Source organism: Cheilinus undulatus, linkage group 6, assembly GCF_018320785.1.
Source record: "Cheilinus undulatus linkage group 6, ASM1832078v1, whole genome shotgun sequence".
NCBI lineage: Eukaryota > Metazoa > Chordata > Actinopteri > Labriformes > Labridae > Cheilinus > Cheilinus undulatus.
The window spans coordinates 32,509,283-32,531,696 of NC_054870.1; the positions used below are offsets into that span (position 1 = coordinate 32,509,283).

The 22,414-nt window shown below is 38.8% G+C and overlaps 1 protein-coding gene across 6 annotated transcripts in view; it reads right to left on the reverse strand.

Moving 5' to 3' along the window:
• The window catches only part of adam12b (ADAM metallopeptidase domain 12b), a 166,832-nt gene that overhangs the window by 54,252 nt on the left and 90,166 nt on the right, over nt 1-22,414 (reverse strand). For all 6 annotated transcript variants that reach the window (XM_041789975.1, XM_041789973.1, XM_041789974.1 and 3 more), the window contains 7 exons: nt 12,887-12,965; nt 8,657-8,733; nt 7,646-7,835; nt 4,438-4,503; nt 3,648-3,719; nt 3,047-3,216; nt 1,106-1,190 (listed from right to left, as the gene is read on the reverse strand). In XM_041789975.1, the coding sequence (XP_041645909.1) occupies nt 1,106-1,190; nt 3,047-3,216; nt 3,648-3,719; nt 4,438-4,503; nt 7,646-7,835; nt 8,657-8,733; nt 12,887-12,965 (739 nt within the window). The remainder of the gene's footprint in view (nt 1-1,105; nt 1,191-3,046; nt 3,217-3,647; nt 3,720-4,437; nt 4,504-7,645; nt 7,836-8,656; nt 8,734-12,886; nt 12,966-22,414) is intronic.

Genomic DNA, 22,414 nt, shown 5'->3' on the forward strand with positions numbered 1-22,414 from the left:
ATGTCATATGGCCGCCCTCTAACTGGTTACACCACCCTTTCATCTCAGTCCAAACCATCTGCCATCTGTAAATAATGGGGAAGACGAACATCTGGAGAAGCCTCTGAGCAGCCGCAGCCAGCAGAAAACATATCTGTTAATGGGGAATACACATCTGGGCCTGGGTGTAATGGCACTGGGCTGATAACCACTTAGTGACTTGGCATGAGTGTTGAGAAGGCGGAGAAGCCCAGCAGGCAGCTAATTTATTATGTGAAATAAATGAGTGTACTGCTGGTGGTGCTCAATTTTTGGGCATGCAAATGTGTTTTTTGTGAATGCTGGGGCTCTTGATTTACCTCATGCCTACAAAAAGTGTTAACAATGTCCAAAAAAAGCCAGATTTAAAGGTACCACAAGGAACTTAAAGATGTATCTATTATGGTGTCTCCTGTGGACAAAATGATTTCTGTAATCCCGTTGTGGATTTCTTCCTGTTCGTGTTGGAGTGTTTTCAATAATAATATCTCATCATGCATTTATTAAATAATCAAACATATCATTCATTAAAAACCTTAGCTATATTAACTGATTATTTAAAAGTCTGTTTCTGCAACATTCACCTTATCACTTCCTCTAACACCCACCTGGCAGTAGCTTTTACACTACCAGAAAAAAACAATATGAATATAATCAATCTTGTTGCTGATTGTCTAGATCTCTTTTGTAGGTCATGAAGAGGCACCGATGTTTTTTCTATTCTGTTTCATAATAAGATTAAAAAAAAAACTCCTTACAGGAGATTTAATCACTGCAAGATTTCAAATAATCTCATAAAGGTGTGAATATCTACAGTCTAATCTTTTCTTTCAATAAATTTCATTGTGCACAATGGTGTTTGCAGTGGATGAGTGCATAAAAGTCGACAGAGTGCCAGCATAAATATCATCATGTTTAAAAGCATAACTTCCGGCCAGAAGTGTCTGTATAACAGTGAACACCTTTCACGTCTGGACTGTGTTAGCCTCTCAGATCAGAACAATGTCCACTTTGATACGATCAAGCTACACAGCGGAAGGAGAAGGGTGGAGGAGCAGTGGGAGCAGTCAGAAGGTTTTATACTCACCATGACAATGCCTCCAGACTGCTCAGCTGTGCACATGCTCATTATTGGCGCCATGCCAATGGTGGTGCCCTGGAAGTAGACGCCGCTGCAGAGGACAGAAGAAGGGTAGAGAGGAGAAAGATTTAAGCGGAGAAATGTACCACTAATCTGTAAGGAAGGATTTACAGTTGATCTTGATGATGCCACCTTCAATAAAACTTCAGCTTAAGCCTGGGCAATGGCCTAAATATCATAAGGTATTTCTCTTGCTGTTTATGGTAATGGTATTGCATGGCAGTATTACAAAATTAAAGGAGATAGTGCACTCTAATGCATTGGATCCCAACCTGGGGTCCGGGACCCCCCCCAGGGGATGCAACAGATCTTAGGGGGGACGCTAGGCTCGTCTACTCTGAGGCTGCCAAAATTATTACTATACATATGTATATTTTAAAAATATTTTTATTAATAACTTAATTCTGTTATGTTATATTCCATATTAACTTAAAATTACATAGTTTTTATTTATTTATATAAACATAAATATACACACCCACATATACATACATACATACATATATATATATATTTTAAATTACAAAAATATCACAATACATCGCCTTGCTCATAGTATTGCAATATATCGCAATATATCATATAGCTTCTGTTTGTTTGAGTTCATGATGAAGGCTTGAAGCCATAACGCATTCAAGTATTTTTTTAAGGTCTACACATGACCAAGCCGTAAAAATAAAGGCATTTTACTGCTTGAAGAGAGTGCCTTGGAGTTTTTCTTCCTGTTTGTTATTCTGGACTTTTATTGCAAAGAACTTGGCAGAAGTTTTGCCGGTCAAACTATTGACACAGGATTATTGCCCACCACTTCAGCTGATTTTCCAAACTCTGAAAAAGGTTTAAATTTGGCCTTTTCCAAGGGATTATTTTTCTTGTTCATTAAACTAAAATTTAAATTCAAATTAGCCTAAAGGTAAGACAACACTGAAAACTGTCCATATAAAGCAAAATACAACACTGTCCAAAACCATAGCATATTTAACTGCTATTTGAGACATTCTTCAGTAACAAAATTGACAGCTATTCTACATGCCTCAGAGGCTTGTTATGTTCTCTGTGACAGGGATTACTATTTGGCTAAAAATGTCAAATTAGTTTTCTATATTCATTAAAATCATATAAATATATATTGGCAGATACTGAACACAGCTGGTCAGGAGCAGACATACTGTAATACTTCAACTGAAATGGTGATGTGACTTAACAGTAACACTGAAACTTTCTATCCACTGTTTGTGATGTAGATTTAACTTAACTTGATAGCACTGCATGAATCAAAATGAACCTAAACTTTCAAAAAATTAAGCAGAAGTGACAGATGGATGCAACCGATCTACATAGAGATCAGCGTAAAATAATTACCATATAGTTTGTAATATAATTTGCCCTGGTCTTTAAGAAGCAGTTTTTTGGAGTCTCCCAAGGGTAAAAGGTTTAAACTGCTCTTTTGCATGATGGTTTCAATTTCAGCTTAGTCCACAGAGTGCAGTCTCTGCACAGCTGTGCTGGTCTTTTAGTGCCATCTGTTTTGACCTTATGGAGTTTGCACATCTAGTAACTACAGTACAGTAGTTATGCTCTCAGCCTCCAGTGATTGTTTTGAGACAGATTCGCAGCCAGAGAGTCTCTCTGAAGTAATGACACAGCATGTCTTAACACTTTATATTGGTATGAATGCCACCCCAGTCTACAAGCTACAACCAACCTTTTAGATGAAAACACAGGTATCAAATGTGTGGCTTATTCACCGGATTTTATTGTATTTCCTATTATAAAATTATAATCACAAATATAATGTATAAATGACTTTGAATGGTGCGCTAAGTAACTGTTGTAATATGCAAATTAATGTGTTCTTTTCTTTGTTGTATTCAATTAAATTTCCACCTTATAAGCTGAGCGTTATCATGAGGTCTCTGAGGCAGCAATTTGACTTTCCTCCAGTCCAGGAACTCGTGCAGGGTGGTGAAGGGATCCTGGGTGATGGGACATTTATCAGAGTCACTCCACACCTCCAGACCCACCAGGGCCACCCGGATGTCAAGGGCTCTGTAGAACTAGAAGGGAGCATGTGGATAAGCAGACAGTAAAAAGGGAAAGGAATAATTGAGCTTAGATTACAAGAATGATTCTACAGATCTGTGAAACAACACTGCAGCATTTTACTTCGTTAATTCATTCAGTTTTACATTTTATTTTAATATACAAGCTTTAAATCCTCATCTGTGTGCACAAGTATGTTTTTTTATACATGATCAGCGCATGTGTTCTCCACTATCCAAGCTTTCTTATATAAATCCATCTGCCTACATATTTGCTCGTAATAGATCCTCAACCCTGGCAGAGGTTTGAGACAGACTAAAAGCAGCTGTTTTAGTAGGACATTAATACATCACACAGTCATCCCATTAATCTCTGCTGCCAGCCATATTTCTATTTTAAAAAAAGTGATTTATCCCCCCTGCTCAGCAGGGAGAGGATGTTTTACCTTGTCCACATAATTGGCTATTTCTGCCAGTCTCTGTTTCACCTTCTCCACATCTCTCCCCTGTTTCTGGAACTAAAAGAAAAAGGACATGTTAAAAACGGCAGTGATGAGAACACGCTCACAAGTAGCAGTGTTGCATGAACACCCAAACGATACTGTAGTTAGTCTTCATGAGATCTAAAAAGAATGAAAGAACACAGATCACCCTCAAAGGCAATATGTTTAACTGTGTGTTAGGCAGCTTGTCAAGCTGTGACCATCTGGATATAGAAAAATCTCCTGGTGTTAGAGAGACAAATGGCATGGCTGCAGGAAGAGTCTATATTGGCAGACCTGACAGCCTGTAAAGCTTTGGATCCAAACTGCAGACCCTTTCTTCACCTCTCTGTATATCCACCTGCACTGGCGCTGGAGCCTGACAACATTTTGGATCTCTTGTGCCTTTTTTCCCACCATTTCCTTTCCTTCTATTCAGTTCTGTGGTATTAGCAGAGCACTGCCAGGAGGAAACCCCCCTGTGAGCTCGTCAGTGCTTACAGGAGACTCTTCTGTATCCACACGGCTTTTTCCTGTTTCCTGTCTGGGCCGCTGGGGAATCATTCAGCACTTCCCGTCAAAACCAAGCCTCTGCCACAAGACCACAGTGCTCGTTGCACACTGACCTAATTCTGCAGCTCCAGTGGGACATGCTCTGCTGTTACTACAGCTTGCTCTCCTCTACCATGAAAGCTTGTTGGGTATTCAGTGTGTGGTTTTTGTTTTGTAAAATTGTTGATTCGTGCAGCCTTACCTCTCTGTTGTCTGCAACGATGATTAACTCCACATACTTGGTTGTCTTCTGAGCATGTCTTTTATGCTGAGAAAAGAAAGAAAAAAAGCTGCACATCACGTTTGATCAAAAATGATTTTGAAGAGCTCTCAACCAATTGATCCTCCAAAAGATGCGTCTTCTTCTTAAACTGCATGCTTGAAAACTACCAGAAGCACTCAAATGTACTACTTTTTCTGAGCCCTTCTTAAAAGCCACCCAGATAAACCTTACACTAGTGAAAACTTCTAAGTACCTGTTTTTGGTCTTTTGACTAAAGTGTGATAAGAAAACCAATGTTAGTTTGGTGTCTGTGCGGTAAAATCTCAGCTTCAGCTAGCATCTTGTTATCTGGTTAGATTATCAAGGTAAATACCTTTAGAAGAGGGAAACAGACTCTCAAATTGGATCCGTTCAGAGAAAACTTGGCTGTCATTGCCTACAATGTATGGTGTACTTTTTAAAATGAAAGAAAAATCCTTTGTTTTATCAATGCAAAATCTTAAGCTATGTACTGGATGTTTGTGGCTTGGCTTTAAGTTGCATAAGCTCTTTTTAAAAACATGTCACTTATAGACTTAAAGCTCCTGCAATTACTTCTACATTTCTTGTTAAAAAGACATGACATATCCATGTATAGAACAACACCAACACAGGGCTAGGAATGGGCGGTAAGGGGGTAAAACAGTACCCCTGGTATCAAAAAATAGCAATGGTATTGCTTTAATTACTGTCATGAAGATGGTGCTGCATAATGAGTGCACTTTTATGATAAAAGAATTGAGAGTTTGTGTCCATTTCCACCCACAGCACCACTGTCTGTGTGTGAAGATGCTTTAAAAGTTATTAAGAAAGTCTGGTAAATGATGTCTGGCTAATTTGGCAAATGATGATGATGTGCATACATACTGGAGTATATACCCCTGCACACCATGGCATGGCTGGCACTGCAGTATGGTCTCCTCTGGTTAAATCAGTTAAACAGGTGCTGTGTCATGTGTGCCGCTCTCTGCAGAAGCAACACCTTACAAAGTTAAAACCACGATTTTTTAAAAAAAGTTTACACTAATCTTTATTGCTTTAATGTGAAATACTGCCCCCAGGATTAACAAAGGTATATCAACATTTGAACTGTATCCGTAGGCTTCAGGAGAACTGGCATAATACAGGGGAAATTACATCTCTGTCTATAGCTGGGTTTCCATTACAGTTTTCCACAAAATAAAAGCAATATTTCTTAAATTTTGACTTAGTACAATTGCGCTTTGAATGTGTTTCCATTGAAGGGAGTTTTGGGCATGAGCCTTGCAATTCTCGTAAAATCTCATCTCACAATACTCGCTGAGCTGGACGCTCAAAACGTGTTGCATGTTGGTACGGTTATGATTACATCCTTGATGATTTTGAACAAAAGACGAAGGCAACGGATGATAGTTCAGAGGCAAAGTCGGTATGCATGGCAAAAGCCACTTATAAAGGTACAAGTATGATGTTAAGAAAAGTCTTGTCTCTTCTTCTGCCCTCACGTACCACACCATGTTGTCTCAGAGTACCTGGTCATGTGACACAACACCATACGTTATGTCTTGTGAAATGTAAATGTCGAAAAAGTGTTACCATTGCACTTTTGGGATGTTTTTCTACATCGAAATGCCTGAAATACCTCCTCATGAGAGTGTAAAAACTTGTAAGCAATATTTGAGAGGTTTTTCAAAATTCAGGTGTTTAGATTTCCAGTTTTTTTAATGCACTATTTAGATTTTGCGCAATTCTAAGGGTAAATGCAGCTTTTGTCTGCATCCATTTTAAACGTAGTGCATAAATAAGCCTCATCTCGTAAATGTTTTTTGCAGTTATGAAATCAGATGAGGATCTCAGCAGAAGCAGTGTCTATCACTGTGGATAAGATCAATAAAGAAAAGATGGACAAACATCACTGAGAAGTTGTCTTACATTTACATGGGTAAAAGGTGACTCACTTTCCTTTACCCTTTCTTTTCCATCTACAGAATTCAGTACAGATCCATTGGTGGTTGAGCATTGAACATGGTATGGCGAGTTTGACACCAAGACCAGCAGGAGCAAATCCACAAGGTTTTGAAGGTTGGGAATAAACCCTATCTACAGTCACCTAAGCCAGTCTGAAATTGCCTGATTTGATCAGTCAAGACTTCAAGTCTTGTATCAAAATATCAGATATGAATAGCCCAAATTAAAGTAGAATTAACCTTTACAATATTTTCTATGAAACTGCACAATACTTTTTCTGGACCCTTTGGGTCCTGCCCCTGACAAAATCCATATTCTGCAAGTAAATTCAAAGAAAACACTAAAACTTAGAGACACTAAACTAAAACTAAGCATTTTCACAAACTAACAAACCAGTGTTAAAACTTATTAAAAACAGGTAATGTTAAGCCCAAACATTTTCAAATGTATTCTAATATTTTTCCAGCTTCTGCCTGACAGTCCCTGAAAATACTCTTTACAATCAGACCCATCCTGGTGGACCTCAGAAGGAGTTTCCTGTATTTAACAGTATTCTAACCATTCCTCCTCACTTCCATCACATCCCAAGTCCGTCTGCCATCTTGCATTATTTCTTTGAGATAAAAATGTAAATAACCTACCCAGAGTTATTCACTATTTACATTTCACAGTTGAGGAAAGCCGGAGTACCACATCAAAATATGTAGGCATTTAAAATGTTATTCATTTGCCTCTTTGCCAATGTTCTGATTGTAATGGCAGAGCTGATTCTCTTCTAAAAATGCAAAGCTCATTTATTACTCAGGGGTCATTAGTTACTGTATGTTGGTAAATATGACTTCCTGACTCATGCAGGTTTGTAATGCTTGGGAATAGTGGCAGATGGATGCTCCACCTGCTACATGTAAGTGCTTGGCCAAACCTGCATGGGCCCTCAACTTTGGGCTCAAATGCAGATAAAATGTGTCAAGCCCAAGGCATCGCCCTCTGGGAACTTATCCAAATTGGTCAGCTTTCCACATTACTCATATTTGGTGAAATGCCCATTTTTCCTTTGTAAAATAAAAGCTTGTGTATCTTTTCACAGGAGGCTGACAACTGAAAACTAAAAAAAAAAATCTAAAATGTAGCTTTTAACTTTAAATCCACTGGCTTTAACACATGCCTTATGATCAAAAAAACAACATGATACTTCTCTCACCCTGGAGTGGAAGGACTGGAAGGGGCTTTTGATGTGGTTTTCAGGGGCAATTGAGGACATATTGAAGCCATGGCCACAGGCTCCTGGGGTCAGACTGAGTTCTTCCCCTCGGTAGATGAAGTGAGCACAGTTGTCACTGCCAGACACCGGCTCTATGATGAATGTTCTGTTCTCGAGCGCGATGAAGCCTCTGCAGAGACAGAAGCGCAAATCTGAAAACAAAGCCTCAAAGCGTAGCCAATCTATGAAATGTGGAATTTGATCGAATGTGGCTCTCTCTAATGGAATATTTGACATCTGAGGAAGGCTTTTTTTCTACTTTAACTGAAGCCAAATGAAACAATTGGTGTTTTTTTTACAGTTGGGCTTCAGGGCCAAGCCACAGGGATTCTTTTGACATCAGCCTTGTAAGAACTAAATCTGCTCATGGATCTACTCACAAAATCTCCTTAAAACTTACAAATGAGTTCAGAATTTTTACATATCAGCCTTCTTAATTTCTGGAGTCTCATCAAAATCCTCACATCTCCTGCTTTAGACCAATAACATTTAACTTTCAGGTAAATAACATTAATGTCAGTGAAACAAACTGTTATTGACTCAAATCAAAGGTCACATTGGCCAGCAAAGCTTTAATTTTTGCTCCCAAAAATGCTGATTCATAAGAGAGAGAGAATGATGATGCCTGTGTTAGGATTTGCTGATGTCCAAATCCCAAATCATCCAGCTGTGGTTGTTCACCAGCAACAACAAGATGCCAATTACTGCCCAAACAAGTGCAGATATTTGCTGAATGTCTCCGTGGACAAAGACAATGAGGCATGACATTTTCTACTATTCCTACGGGTCACACACCAACTCACTGACAGCGCGCTTAAGGGGCTTAGGAGGGATGGGCAGCTCTACAGAGTGACTATAAGTAAATATAAACATTGCAGTGGTAAATAGCAGTTAAAGGGCAGTGCTAACATGCCTCCTGAATACAGAATAAATGATGGTCATGTTTCTTACCGAAGGCCTGAGCAGGTGCTGAGAGAGACATCAGAGTTTGGATGCGCTTGCACTTTGCCGTGGTAGTAGCAGTTCTTCTAAAAGAGAAAAAAGAGCCCTGTTTTTAAAAAAACAATCTTCACACAATGTTCCGAAGATTAGGACATGCATTGCAACGTAAGCCTCCCACACTAGATAATATAATTAAACATTTATTGTATTAAAAGACAGTGACTCCAGCATCTTATCTGATATTAAAAGAGAGTGCAAGATTCAGCAAAACTGTCTTTCATATCATCACTGTCAGTACAAACCATCCAGAAGCAGAGAAACTGACACAGATGGGAGTTGACAGTAATATAGTAATTGTTTTTCTTTTCTCATTCCACCAGAGAGGTCTCGTATGAAGAAAAGAGGGATCTTGAGACACAATGGAAACACTTCTGTCTGGGAACAAGAGGAGTAGAGGAGATGACTGTCCCTAAGACAGTATACAGACCTCCATTTACTGTTTGGAAGCACATCATTAGTCACTTCACACACCTTTTCTTGTTCTGAATACTGAAACGGAGGAAGATATACTTTGGGGTGAAATCTGGGTTAGGATTTTTTGGGAAAAAAGGCTTTCTTTATTCCAACTAGCTCAGTTTGACAATTACAGTAGAAAAGACTGATCCAGGTGGTGATGAAACGGCGATTCATTACATTATGTTTAAAAATAGAGTAGCTACAAAGGCTCTGTGCTGAGGCTATGCCTGACCTAGATTACTTCACCTTTCATATGAGAAAACATCAATCAGTAATAGTGATTGTCTCCCTCAGTTATCCTCAGTGTGACTGTGCTTTTAAAGAAAGTGAAATATTTAGTCATGTAAGATCATCTTAAGAAGATTTTCCTGAAGCTACACAAAAGCAGAGCACAGATGGAATACATCTGTTACCCTTTAATTCTGTTTTATCCCCTCTAAAGTGACTTAAAGGGAGGAGATTCATCTTTTTAAAGTATGAGACAGTTTTATAATATGTTGTATATATTGTACCATTTCTTTTCTCACCCTTTCAGATAAATATAAGTGAATACTCAATTTTCATTTGCATAAGAATCAGCCAATCAAATATGAAAGCTTTAAATTAGGGATTTTCACAAAATATTATACACAAAAACTTTTGTTGTGTGCTTTTTTACACCACAAAAATATACTTTTAGGAAGATAATTTTACTTCTGGTTGACAATTAAGGATGAATTAGAGGAGTTTACTTAAACAATGGAGCAAAGGAGCAAAACACTTTTTTGATCCATTTTGTTATTAGATAACTCAGAGAACAGCAGAGTTTATTTACAGTCCTTGCCTTTCCACAGCGGCAGCAGACACAGGAAGCGTGCTGCTGTGTGAGGCTCATCAAAGACAATACAGTTCATCTATTTAGCAGCCTGATGCGGTGCTTGTAACTTGTTCCCACTCAAAATTAAACGGTGCATATGAGAGAAAGGCTGGGGGTTGGGATGCGTTTTGCATAAGTATGCAGTAAATAGACTTGTCATTCATCACAAAATTAGAAAACATTTCTCCTCTGAGCTGTGAACAAACTGTCAAACTGTCCTCACACTCATCCTATTAAACAGTGATTTTCACCTTAGCTGAAATTGGAGTGAAGCTCTAAGTCAGGGTATTTTTTCAGAATTGCAAACCTACTGTGATGCAGAGAAACTTTCCTTTTACTATTCTTAGCCATATAGCTACATAAACTGATTTCAGTCATGACAAATCTATTATAAAAGTTGCACTGATTTATAATACAGTTTGATTTAGGTGTTACCGAAAGAAACATGCTGTTTCTGTGAAGCTGAGTAGCTCTTTTTTTTTTTTTAGCATCATCTGAGTTTGCCAAGTGGAGTCTACAATTCTGCTAGCTACCAGTGCTGGAGTTGAGCTCTTAACCTATGCAATAGTTGTGCTGCCCACCACCACCAGTCTTTAACTTGGAAATCTTTTAAACAGGGATGCACAATATTCGATATTTGCTGATATCCAATATACTGATATTACTCATACTTACAAATTCATTTTAGCTGATACCAATATCGATACAGATGGCGAGGTAGGCAAGGCAAGTTCATTTGTACAGCACATTTCAGAAACAAGGCATTCAAAGTGTTCCAGACAAGACAACAAAAACACAATGACAATAGGAAACAAAAAACACAACTGAAGCAGCTAAAGATAAAGATAAAAACATGGATCACAACATGACGTCCGTGGTGGATTTGTCATTTTCTTACAGCTACCTGACCCCATCTCAATTCAGTGGTTCAGGACTCAGGTGCAATTCGATTATTCTCTTGAAACATCTTTCACAGAGCTTTGTTTTTCTTCCCCTAGCCTAACTGCGCATTAAAGTTAACACTCTGCCTTGTCAAAGACTGCTGGATAACTGCCTTAATACTATATAAATGGTTCAGACTAGGGATGCATAATATTACAGATATCTGATATGCCAACTTTTAAAAAATAATTTGAGCCAATACTGATATTAAATCTAGTTTGTTTTTACAGCTGATGGAGGCAGATTTTTATGGCCTCTCCAGGTATCCTCCCAGCTGACCCCTCCAAAATGCACACGGTCATCCCTGGCATTGTGGAGGGGTCGGCCAGGTCCTGGGCACCCAGTATGCAGTGAGCCGGATCAGGCCCAGGAAGGCATGCCAGGTGCTCGTAGAAGCATTGCTGCCATTCCCGTATCATGCACCTGACCCTTCTCATTCCCGCTCTCCTGAACACATCAGCATCAGACAAATGGTCTTGCCAGTGATACCCAAAAATGCACCGAAGAGAAGCTGTCACAAAGCAGTCCAGGCTGTGCCTCTGGCCTCAGTCAATGTCCAGGTCTCACAAGAACATAGTAAGACCGGAAGGACCAAGGACCCAAAGACTCTGACTTTAATCTGCATGCTCACATACCAGGGAGACCACACTGTCTTGCTCCCATACAGTGTAAGTCTGCTGTTGATCTCAGCCTTGCAGTCATCAGATCAATGGATTACGCTGCCAAGGTAGGTGAACTGTTCTAAAACTTCCACTCTCTCACCATCCACAGACATAGATATGATGGCAGCATCCAAGGCAGAGAGAAGTGTAATACACAAAATCACTTTTTAGGCTAATATCTGGTGATATTGATATAAAATGGCTAGTATCGTGCATCCCTAGTTCAGACCTAAAACTTCAGTCCTTAAAACACTTCAGGGTTTTAGAATGGACAAAGAAATGAACTTAAGTCCTAAGAACACACTATATAAGGGATATAAGGGATGGAGATGAACAAAGAAAAAGACCTCAACCATCTTTAGCTATCTAAATCAGTTTTTATGCTAGTATCTGTCGATGCCAATATGAGGCTGATAATATAGGTATCTTTCGTAAATCAAATCAGTACTTCACAAGGTTTTTTTTACTTAACAGTATCATTTTGTTAATGCAGGATTATGGCCTGATAAGCTGTGAAAAAGTGGTGCCGCCAGGTCTGTGTCACTGTACAACCCAGCATTTTGTAACTGTGAAACAGCTGTCTGTTATATACAATGAATGGAGACCAACTTTAATCGCAGGTCTTGTGCAGTGGGTGAAGGTGGTGGCTGCATTTGCCACATCTCAGACTTTTCAACTACCATATTGGTTGCACCAATACAGAGTATGCAGCCAAATTTTTAAATGAAAAAATATCTTTTTAAGTTATCTTTTAAAACTAATTTCACTTTGTTTGAAATTCTAAATGAACATTAGTGTTTTCTTCCTCTTTTTGAAAAAAGCAGCTGTCTGTGTGCTCTGCACAGCAAGCATACACAAAGAAAGAAATAGTCTGAAATAGATGAGCTGCTAATAGGGGATTCAAAAATAAAACCCTGATGGCAGAGTTGGCTAAAAAAAAATCCAGCATAAAACACAGCTTATCATCAAGTAGGCCACAGACCAATGCTCAGTAACTGCTTCCAGAAACACACAATTATGCCATATTGTGAATACTGGAAAAACAATAAAAACAGGAAATCAGTGTCTAATTTCAATCCAAAAACATATTTAACCGTTGCCTTAATAAAGCAGATGTTAAAACTGATACACAGTATGCAAAAAACAAAACATCTCTCTTTGTGATAGTTTGTAGGAGTCACTTTTTACAGAGTAACAGTGAGCCACCACCACACGTCAACATAAATGTCCATAAATGTCAAAAGCATTTCAGTGCCACTGTACCGTGTTTTTGTGAGCACCAGTGACTGCACTTCCATCCTCCCGGTAATGTGTCTCTGTGTAATGGCTTGCAAAAAGACCCCTACAAGAGAACAGAGAAAGAAAGAAACAAAAATATTAAATGTCCAGATTTTTCAGAATTGTGCATCTAAATTAAGTTGAACAAGTCTGCAGAAAACTGAGCCCCTGGTGTGATACTTCATGTTGATTCAGCATCGCTTATAAGGATTTTTGGGGATCAAATGGATAAAATGCTTAGTTTTAAAGGCTAGGAGGGACTTGATTTTCTGTGAATTCATTACGTGATTTGTACATGTCCTTGAATTCCCCGGCATCCTGCATGGCTGAGTAGAGTCCCTACTGATTTAATTATATGGTGCATGTCCCTCTCTCTACATTTATGTGTGTATGTGGAGACATTTTAAACTGTGTCCCAGAGTGCGTACGCTTTTTTATTCCTAAGGCCACGAGCAGATGGACACAGCGAGCCCCACCCCCGAGCACTGGTAGAGGAGTAGCAGGAACACCCATCTTTTGCAGCTGCATAATCACACTGACATCAGACATGATGATCTTAGGATGTGTGTGTGTCTATTTTGTGCGTGTTTGCAAGAGAAGAGAGGATCAGAAAGTCATGAAGCACAAGAAAGTGAAATACATTGAAAAGGTGCCAAAATTTTCAGCAACTTTGTATAGGATTTAAACATTTCTGTCTGGGATATAAAAAAAACCTCAGAATAACACGGTCAAAAGGTGAATGTGATGAAAAACAGTCACTTTAAATCCACTAAGGCTAAGAACATAACTGTTCCTAAGAAAACAAACTGTCAAAACAAAAACTTTAAGAATAGGTCCATGTGTTTTTTCTTGACAAAAAAATAAGGTATTTATAATGACAGAGGGAGAGGGGACTTAAAAACTAGAAGGCAGTGTTTGTCTAAATCAGTGAGACTCATTCATTTCTCACAGTGCTTTGCAATTCTACACAGCCTGCATCAAACAAACTAGAAAACGAAGTGTAAATGGAGCCAATAATGTAAACTTGTTCATACTTCAGGACTATTTCAATCATCACCATGTTTTAAGTTCAATTTCTTTGACCTGTTTCAGAAAGGATCACTCCTCCATGCCAACAGCCTGACTGCACTTAACTTTGTTAAATACTTATTATCGCTGTAATGTGCCTTATGATGCCATTAGCAAGCTCTAAACCAAATCTGATAAGCCAGCGGCAAGTAATCACTTTAAAGAGGACGGTACGTCTCATTAAAAATGGATGACACATCACAGCAGCATATGCTTAATGAAAAATCCCTCAAATATGAATCTTTATACCCTGCAAGAACATTGTTACAAATGCAGCTGATAAACATGTTTTTGTGAAGGAGGGCAAATTCAAAATGCTCTAATTCAGGATGTGAGTACAGTAAAGAAGGGATTTGTGTCATGTGAGCGATAATTCCAAGCAAATGCTCTCGTGCCGTACTTTTGGGAGAGCCAGCTTGGCCCCTGGTACTAGAACACATGCTGTATTAAAGCTGCAGGTTTTACACGATGGACTCTGCCTCTAATCAACTTTTTGGCAAGATTACACAGAGTTTATGAGGGCGATGAATGTTTACAGTGTGTTTGAAGAGAGTTTCCTCCGCCCTCATTGGTTACCTTCAAGCCCTGTGGTTGTGGTACTGTGTACGTTACCGCTGATGATCAGATGCTCTTGTAGCCATTTCTATTCTGTCTTTTCATGTTTTTCTCTTTGCCTTTCTTACCACTGCAGAATAAATCTGAACCTTTGGGCTGACAACACCACCATAAAATTTAGATTTTAGTTTCTCCAGGGCACATTCAAAAACAGGTTAGAATTTCAGATTTTCATTGAACATCCATGGAGAATGTCATCCCACTGCACCTAGAGCGTGTCCTCATATTTTTTTCACAAAAGATGTATTTCAGAATGTCAGAGAATTTCCTCATTTCTCAGCAACAAATACTCACCTCCATTTCTATTTTTGTAAAGTAGAACATGCTGCCAATCAAATGCAATTTAGATGGAATCACACACCAACATTTGGATAGGGAATTGGTCTAAAAATCCCTTCATTTCCCACCAGAAATACGATGTTTTATTCAAATGCCGTTTCCAGTTTTCTTAAACGATGTTAAAAATGACTGCTGACAGAATTTATGAATAAAACTGAAATGTATAACTTGTGATGAATTTGCAAAATTCCTTTCTTGTCACTCAACATAAAGAGAATGATATAATCATAAAGAACAACAAGAGCACAGATCAGTGGACCAGGTTGTTCAGGTACTCTTGAGCGTCTTTGACAAGGTGGGTCTCCTCTGGCAAGAACAAAGCAGAGTCAGCTTCATAGCAAGATGATGCTTACTGATGAAGAATATGCTCTATGTGTCCTTCAGGAACAGCATAAGTGATAGCCAGCAACTCTAACTCAGTGAATAACTTCACTCAGGGTGCAAGAATTAATATAAGAGAAAGAGCATGTCAACCCCAACGAGCTCACTGTACTACAGGCAACATACAAACTGCTGACATCTGGCAAAAACATATCTCCAAAATCACCGCTTGTCAGGGAATAAATAAACACTGTGTTTTTCAATTAATTTAACACTGAATGGTCATAGTCAGCTTTTTTAGACACTTTTTATTACTTTAAAATTTGTTGAAACCCACTGACAGATGTAAAAGGTGAATCGAATATACTGTTTGGGTTTTTTCTGATAATCATGCTAAATATACAGTGCTTAACAAATTTATTAGACCACCACCCAAAGTAAGGTTTATGCCACAGCTGCCCTAAATTAACAGAATTGGTAATTACCAAAATCATTTTTTATGTGTCTGCAATGGTCAATACACCAATATAAAGAAGCTCTTTAACCCAAATGATATTTTTAATGCTAAAATATAATTATTATTGTTATCCATTAATTTTCAAATTTACTGATTTACAAAAAAACTGAAAAAATAGTAAAGCACATTAATATTTCTTGATTAATGTGTCAAATGATAGTTATTTACTTGCATTCCTGAACAGAAAAATTAGCTTTAGTGGTTGAATGTTATGCTTGATTCATTTCTGGATGGTCTCTGAGACAAATAGGAAAAGACATAAAGTGTTCTCACAGTGTGGTCAAGTATGCTTTGGAGTCAATTGTCGAGACTGGTACTTACAAAATGTGCCAAGGAAGAGGCAGGAAACCAAAGTTAACTGAAGCAGATGTCAGACACCTCAAGATTTGAAGTACTAGAGACAGAAGGAAGACCACTGCTGATCTTCAGGCAGAGATGAATGCTTCTAGATCAGAGTCTGTGAAAGTCTCCAGAATGACCATAAGCAGACAACTGACGGAACAAGGCTTAAAAGGAAGAATAGCTGCTAAGAAGCCATTATTGAGGCCTGCAAACATCCAGAAACGCCTCAGATTTGCCAGGGAGCACAAACCCTGGACTGGCATTTGCAATTATAAAATCCACTTAGTGCCTAAAAAATACAACACAATTACTGTACATTCCACCCTTGCCAGAAACATATGACAACAGGCATCCGCTATCGTTGTTATCAATCAAGTAGGTTGGTGAATCAAACTCATGCCGAGGCCTGTCGGGAAAAGAGTAAAAACATCTTTACCACCAAGAAGCTTTCAGTATGGTTCTTTTGCCCTCTTTAAATCATCAATAGCTGGATAGCTCAGTGGTTTACATCACTGACTTTAAAGAGCTTGGGGATCCAGTCTTGGCACAATCAGTGTATAGTGTGGACCCTTGGGCAAGGTCCTTGATGCCTTGAATGTCTGTCTATTTCTCAGATGTATGTAATTTTGGATAAAATCATCTCTTAAATGACTTTGTAACATTATAATAAAAATGTTGATGAAACCTACCATTTTTACCACCATATCTGAGCATATCACCTTACCAGTCACCATTGTTTAGAGGCTAACAGTAAAACTTAAAGGGATGTTTCGGGTTTTTGAAGTTGGGTCATATGAGGTACTTGGTTACAGTAGAGGCGTTAGCCTCCAGTGATTTCTGTGAAAGTTGATCTTGTGGTTATTACAAGCTCAGAGGGATCCGTGGTGTAGTGGCTATAAATAGGAACGTTTTATCCGAGTAGTTTAACTAGTTTTACGTAAAAACTGTTATCCTCTGATCAGCTGTGTGGGTCTGCGGGTTTCTACAGGGATAGTAACACCACACCAAACTAAAACAAAGATAATATGAGAGATTTCGACTTGAGTGATGATGAATGTTCCCATTTACAGTCACTATGCTGCAGATCCCTCTGAGTTCATAATAATCACAGGAGCAACTTTCACAGAAATCACTGGAGGCTAATGCCAGTACTATAGCCCAGTATCTCATCTCATTTTTGACCCAACTTCAAAAATCCTGAAATATCCCTTTAACCCGACCTGTAGCTACTTCCTTGTTCTCCTTAAATGACGTTGATTGGTCAGTGCATTCTCGACCAAGCTGGGACTCTGCAAGATGGGCCTGTTGACCTGGAATCCTGTCAATCCAGTGGCAATTAAGGGTGAAGTTTAAAAGTAAGCAGCAGCAACCTCTGAACTGACAAAAGTTGTCTTTTCTAATGCTCTACCTACATACTGATGTGGTAAAAACATGGTATCGCTCTCTTTTTACATTTATATATACCTGTATAATTGCTTGTGTCAATAACCTTTGATTCAGTGCTCCTTAGCGTGTGTTGCGATTCATTAGACACAGCCTAACGTCTAATTAAAGACTCACTGATGGTCGCCCAGGTTAATTGTGATGAATGAGGGGCTCGTTTATAGCACCTTGGGGAGGCAGACGGTACTGTGATTTGTCATAAAAAATAATCTCCCTCCACGTTTCCTAAGCAACATACAAACTACTTTTTTCAGAATCAATCAGATTTCTTTGAAAATGTATTTATAGTCTGAATTATTGATTACAAGATCATCCTTTTCTTTACTGTCTGAACATAATTAGGAGCATGATTTACAATAGAAATAAAACTTTGTCAAACTCAGACCCTTTAGCGCCATGTTTTTGTTCCCTTTTCATATCTCGACATGAGTGGATTGTGGACATACAGTTTCAGCGAACGGCTAAGAAGAGATATGGAGCACAATGCAGGGACCACACAGGCAACGACACAGCAGAAAAACTCATTACATTGGACCATACAAAACCTCTTATCCTTTTTCTGCTGCATAAAACCTGCCAGATACGGCGGCTGTTGTATCTGAAATTTATTGCGAACAGAATTGTCATTGAACGATCCTGATGTGATGAATTTTACTTGAAAAGAACTAATCAAACCCAGCTGAAATAAACTACCACAGCGTAATCGATAAGGCTGAAGCCAAATATGTATAGTGTTGTTTGCATGAAAACAGTTGTTTTAATTCTATCCTCTTCTCATGCATCCACTGAGTACAATGTTCTTTTAAGTGTGTAGACTCATTTACATATATGCGACTCCATGCTTCATGTAATAATTCTCCATTACGCAAAGCCCCTCAAGCATGAAACCATTTGAGAGAAATATGGCTTCTTTTGCAGTCTCTCTACTTCCTTTGAAGACTGCTAACTTCAGTGATTTCTTTTAATCCCCTCTACCCCACAAGCCTTACCCTAAGCCTTCCTATAGCTGCTACTTATGGTCCTGTATGCCTTGAAAAAGAGGAGAAGGACAGAGAGATATGGAAGAGAGAAGGAAATGAAGAGGTGTGGTTGACAAGTCTAATTCTATTTCCACATGCGGATGCGTTCCAAATTGATTTACATACAGCTCAGTGTCCCTTCAGCTTAGTTTTGGTTATAGCGGGTGCACTGGAGTGAGCAAAGCCAGAGGAAACCACAGAGAGAGGGAGATGAGAGTGGGAGGGGAAGCGGGAGTAAAGCAGCAAATCCCATGTATGACAGAATTACAGCGCCGTCCCCCAGTCCACTTCACTGGTTCTGAATAACAACAAGAACACTGGTGCTTCACAACGATGAAGTTGTGGCAAGAGTAATTTATTTAACAAATGAATTAAATTAGCATTCAATTAGAAATCTAACCTTTTCACTGTAGCAGGCTTCAAGTGTGCTTTTGTCCAAGATCTTAGTTGAGCTAGGCTGCATCCCTGACACTGAAGGTGTCAAGCAAAGCTAGCATTTCTGCAAGACTGTGACTAAGTTAAACACATAACATTTTTTTAACCAGCTTCTGAACGCAGTAAGCTAATGTGTCCACACTGGCCAAGTAAGCACGCTTTATGTTAGCAATACTGAAAATTGGAGGCATTTTCATGCTAAGGCAGAAGTTCAAAAGTTAAAAGCCGGTAGTTGTTGATAATTGATAATCCACTATGGTATGCTTCAAAACTTTCCTGCAGGAACAATAGTTGACATTGTCCATGACTATGTCCATGTTTAAGGTCTATGGCCTTAGACAGCTCTTTAGGTAAACTGGTTTACATTTTGGATTACACTGCAATATATGGAAGTCACATTAAATAAAAAGTGTATTTTTGTTGCTTTGATAAGAATGATGACTGTTTAAGTTAAAACAAATATGGTTATTACAGCTTAACTTTACAAGGAACCAAAATTTGGTAAACTTTCATTGGCCCACCATACAGCTAGGTCACAAAAAGCTCTCCCCTTTATTCCCCCTTATTGGCACTCTTGGTGGGGTCAAGCAAGGGGCTGCCTCTCCAAGAGCTTTCGGGTCAACCCCATTTCCAACCCTTAGCCCTCATCTTAGCCCTTCACCTTGGTTCTGCGCGTTCACTTCAGGTGAAGGGGTGTCCCAATTGTCTTTTGAATTGAGGGCTAGGGCTAAGGGCCCTTGAAATGAAGATTTTCCATGACCACACTTGAAACCAAGGGGTATGATGAATTTCCCACCATACAGTGCATTCACTTGCAAAATGGCACAATGGACAATGAAGGAGGCGTGTAAATGTAAATATTTTTGGCATTTATAAATGATTATCAATAAAATAGTTTAGGTTTTCTCATATATTTGATCTAAACTACAAAAGATGGGAGGTGATTGTTGTTTCAGTATGTATTCTTGAAAGTGAGGGCTGTTAACTGTATAAATAAATGGAGAAGATCAACACGGAGATCCATAGTGTGAACGAGATGATCGAAGCTTAATTGCTGCTGTTTATCAGACATGCATGATAATGAACAGCAATCAAGTGGTGCCTCATTTCTTAAGGGAAGGTTTTCACCCCTACCCCTTACCACTTGGTTTCAAGGGGCAAAGGGAAGGGGTAGACGAAGGGGAAGGGCTAAGGAGAAGGGTTAAGAGGTAGAAATGGGATTGGCCTTTAGTCTCTGTGCACTGGAGGTGTAATTTAACTAACAGACTACATTGCTTCCCCAATTCTGCTTTGAATCTCCTTTTAATTTTATTGTGGACATTCTCATATTTACCAGTTAACACTGAACACAAGGCATAGTTGAAGCTAATGTGAAAGTTAGTAGTTCGATGTATTGGGAGTAAAACATAAATAAAGGAGAAATTTAAAAACTGAACAAAAAATGGAGCAAAAAAAAAAGTAGCACAGATGTTGTCATAGCTGTGAAGACATTCACATTGATTTAGAAATAAATTTGTAGGCATTACTAAAGTCAGACTTGTTTATCCTCTTGAAACAATCAATAGCTGCACCAAATATTTGTTCAATCCAACAAACAGATGTGGAACATTTCAATGAAAAAAATATAATAACAGAATAAAGGGATCACCAAAAGTATAAGGTCACATTTTGCAATGCATGAGCTAACTATAAAGATTCTTTGAGATTCTTTACCTTTCAACCAACGTATCGACTGTCTGACTCCTGCTGCTAGCGTGACTAAAAAGTCGTATTAATGAGAGAGCAGACTAAAATGGTCCAATATTAACGCTCCAGCTGGCAGAAGACCGATATCAAACAAGCAGGCTAATGGGCCAATCCTATTTAAATATTGACTGACCAAAGCAAAGATAGCTCCTTAATGAGTCAAGATCCCTCTTTGCTTAGAAACAATCCACAGAGCGGCTTGTTCACTTTTAAATCATTCTGCAGCAAGTTCACATCAGGTCTGGATGACGACACTACACATCAGAGGAGAAAGGCAAGCAAGACAAAAATGGTCGTTTCTACCAGTTGTTTTTAGAGATTACAGACCCAGAAGGGCCCTGCAGATACATATGTACCACTGACTCAGTCAGTGACTCAAACAACTTAAAAGCCGCAGTGACAAGCAGGAGTTGTACGACTCGCTTTATAGTTGACATTTCACATCAAAACCAAATAAAAACCTGCCTCTTTGTTGTTCAATCATCAAGAGGGTAAACTAATTTAAACAACAATCTCTGTCTGTGTCCCTAACCTCAGGCTTCAAAGCAGTGTGTGTAATGTGGTGCCGAAGGCGAGCAAAGTCATCACATCAGTAAAACATACCAGAGAGAGAGAAACAAGCCTCTCAGTGCAAGAAAGCAGCAGTGAAGGATGAATCATGGTAGACTGATACTTACATTATCCTGTCTTTGAAATAAACCAAATAAAAATGGCATTTGGAGAAAAAAAGCTTGACACGTATTCAAAAGACTTTTTCTGATGGGGCCACATCACTGACCGTGTGATCTTCTTTGTAACTGCTTGACTTGATACCAGTGGAGACTGAACCCCACGGAGGGTAACATATAGGTGTTGACAGGATGTAATGAGGGGAAATGATAGCATATGACAGTGAGGTCATACAATTATTCCCCTTGAGTGTTTCTGATGGTCAGAAATCCCTCTGAAAGTAGACTTTTTGATCATGCTGTTCTACATCAGGTAACTATGTTGGACTGTACTGATTTCCTGATCATTTTGCAGAACAAACTTAAGAGTGACTGTTTGGATGTCAAAGATGCATAAGGGAATGATTGTGGATCAATCAGTTGTCATTTTCTAGCATTCAAGAGTCTGTAACTTCTGTAACTGCTGAAGGTTTATTCAATATCAGTAACTAAACTTGCACAAAAAGTCAGGGAGTTTGTGTTTGGTAGATTATTTCTTTGTTGTAACAATGCTTCTTGGCAATAAATCTTTAAACGGGAAGCTTGTTTATTTCCCTTTTAAATGGTGCCGCATTTGTAAAGAACATGCATTTGTAGGATGAGCAGCAGAGTTGAGTATGTTGGTAGTGCCCATGAAAAATTTACCAAACTTTACTTTTTGTGCTAGCTCTAGATACTCTTTTTGTAAAGAGGAACACTTTGAAAATCAATTGCAGGCTAAATCAAATCACACAACAGCATTGGGATGTCATTTTATCCTAAACAGTGTTCCCCTCAGCTTTCTGTTACGAGTGGTTTGTTAAAGTAGATAAGATTAGTTGGGATAGTAAGGGTTAATAAATTATGATCCTGTGTGTGCATACAAACTTCATACCACCCCTATATGAGTCTGGGCCCCAGTTGGGCAGCCCAGTGAAAAGTCTGGATCTGCTCCTGCATTTGCAGGCACTTGTGTTTTCTC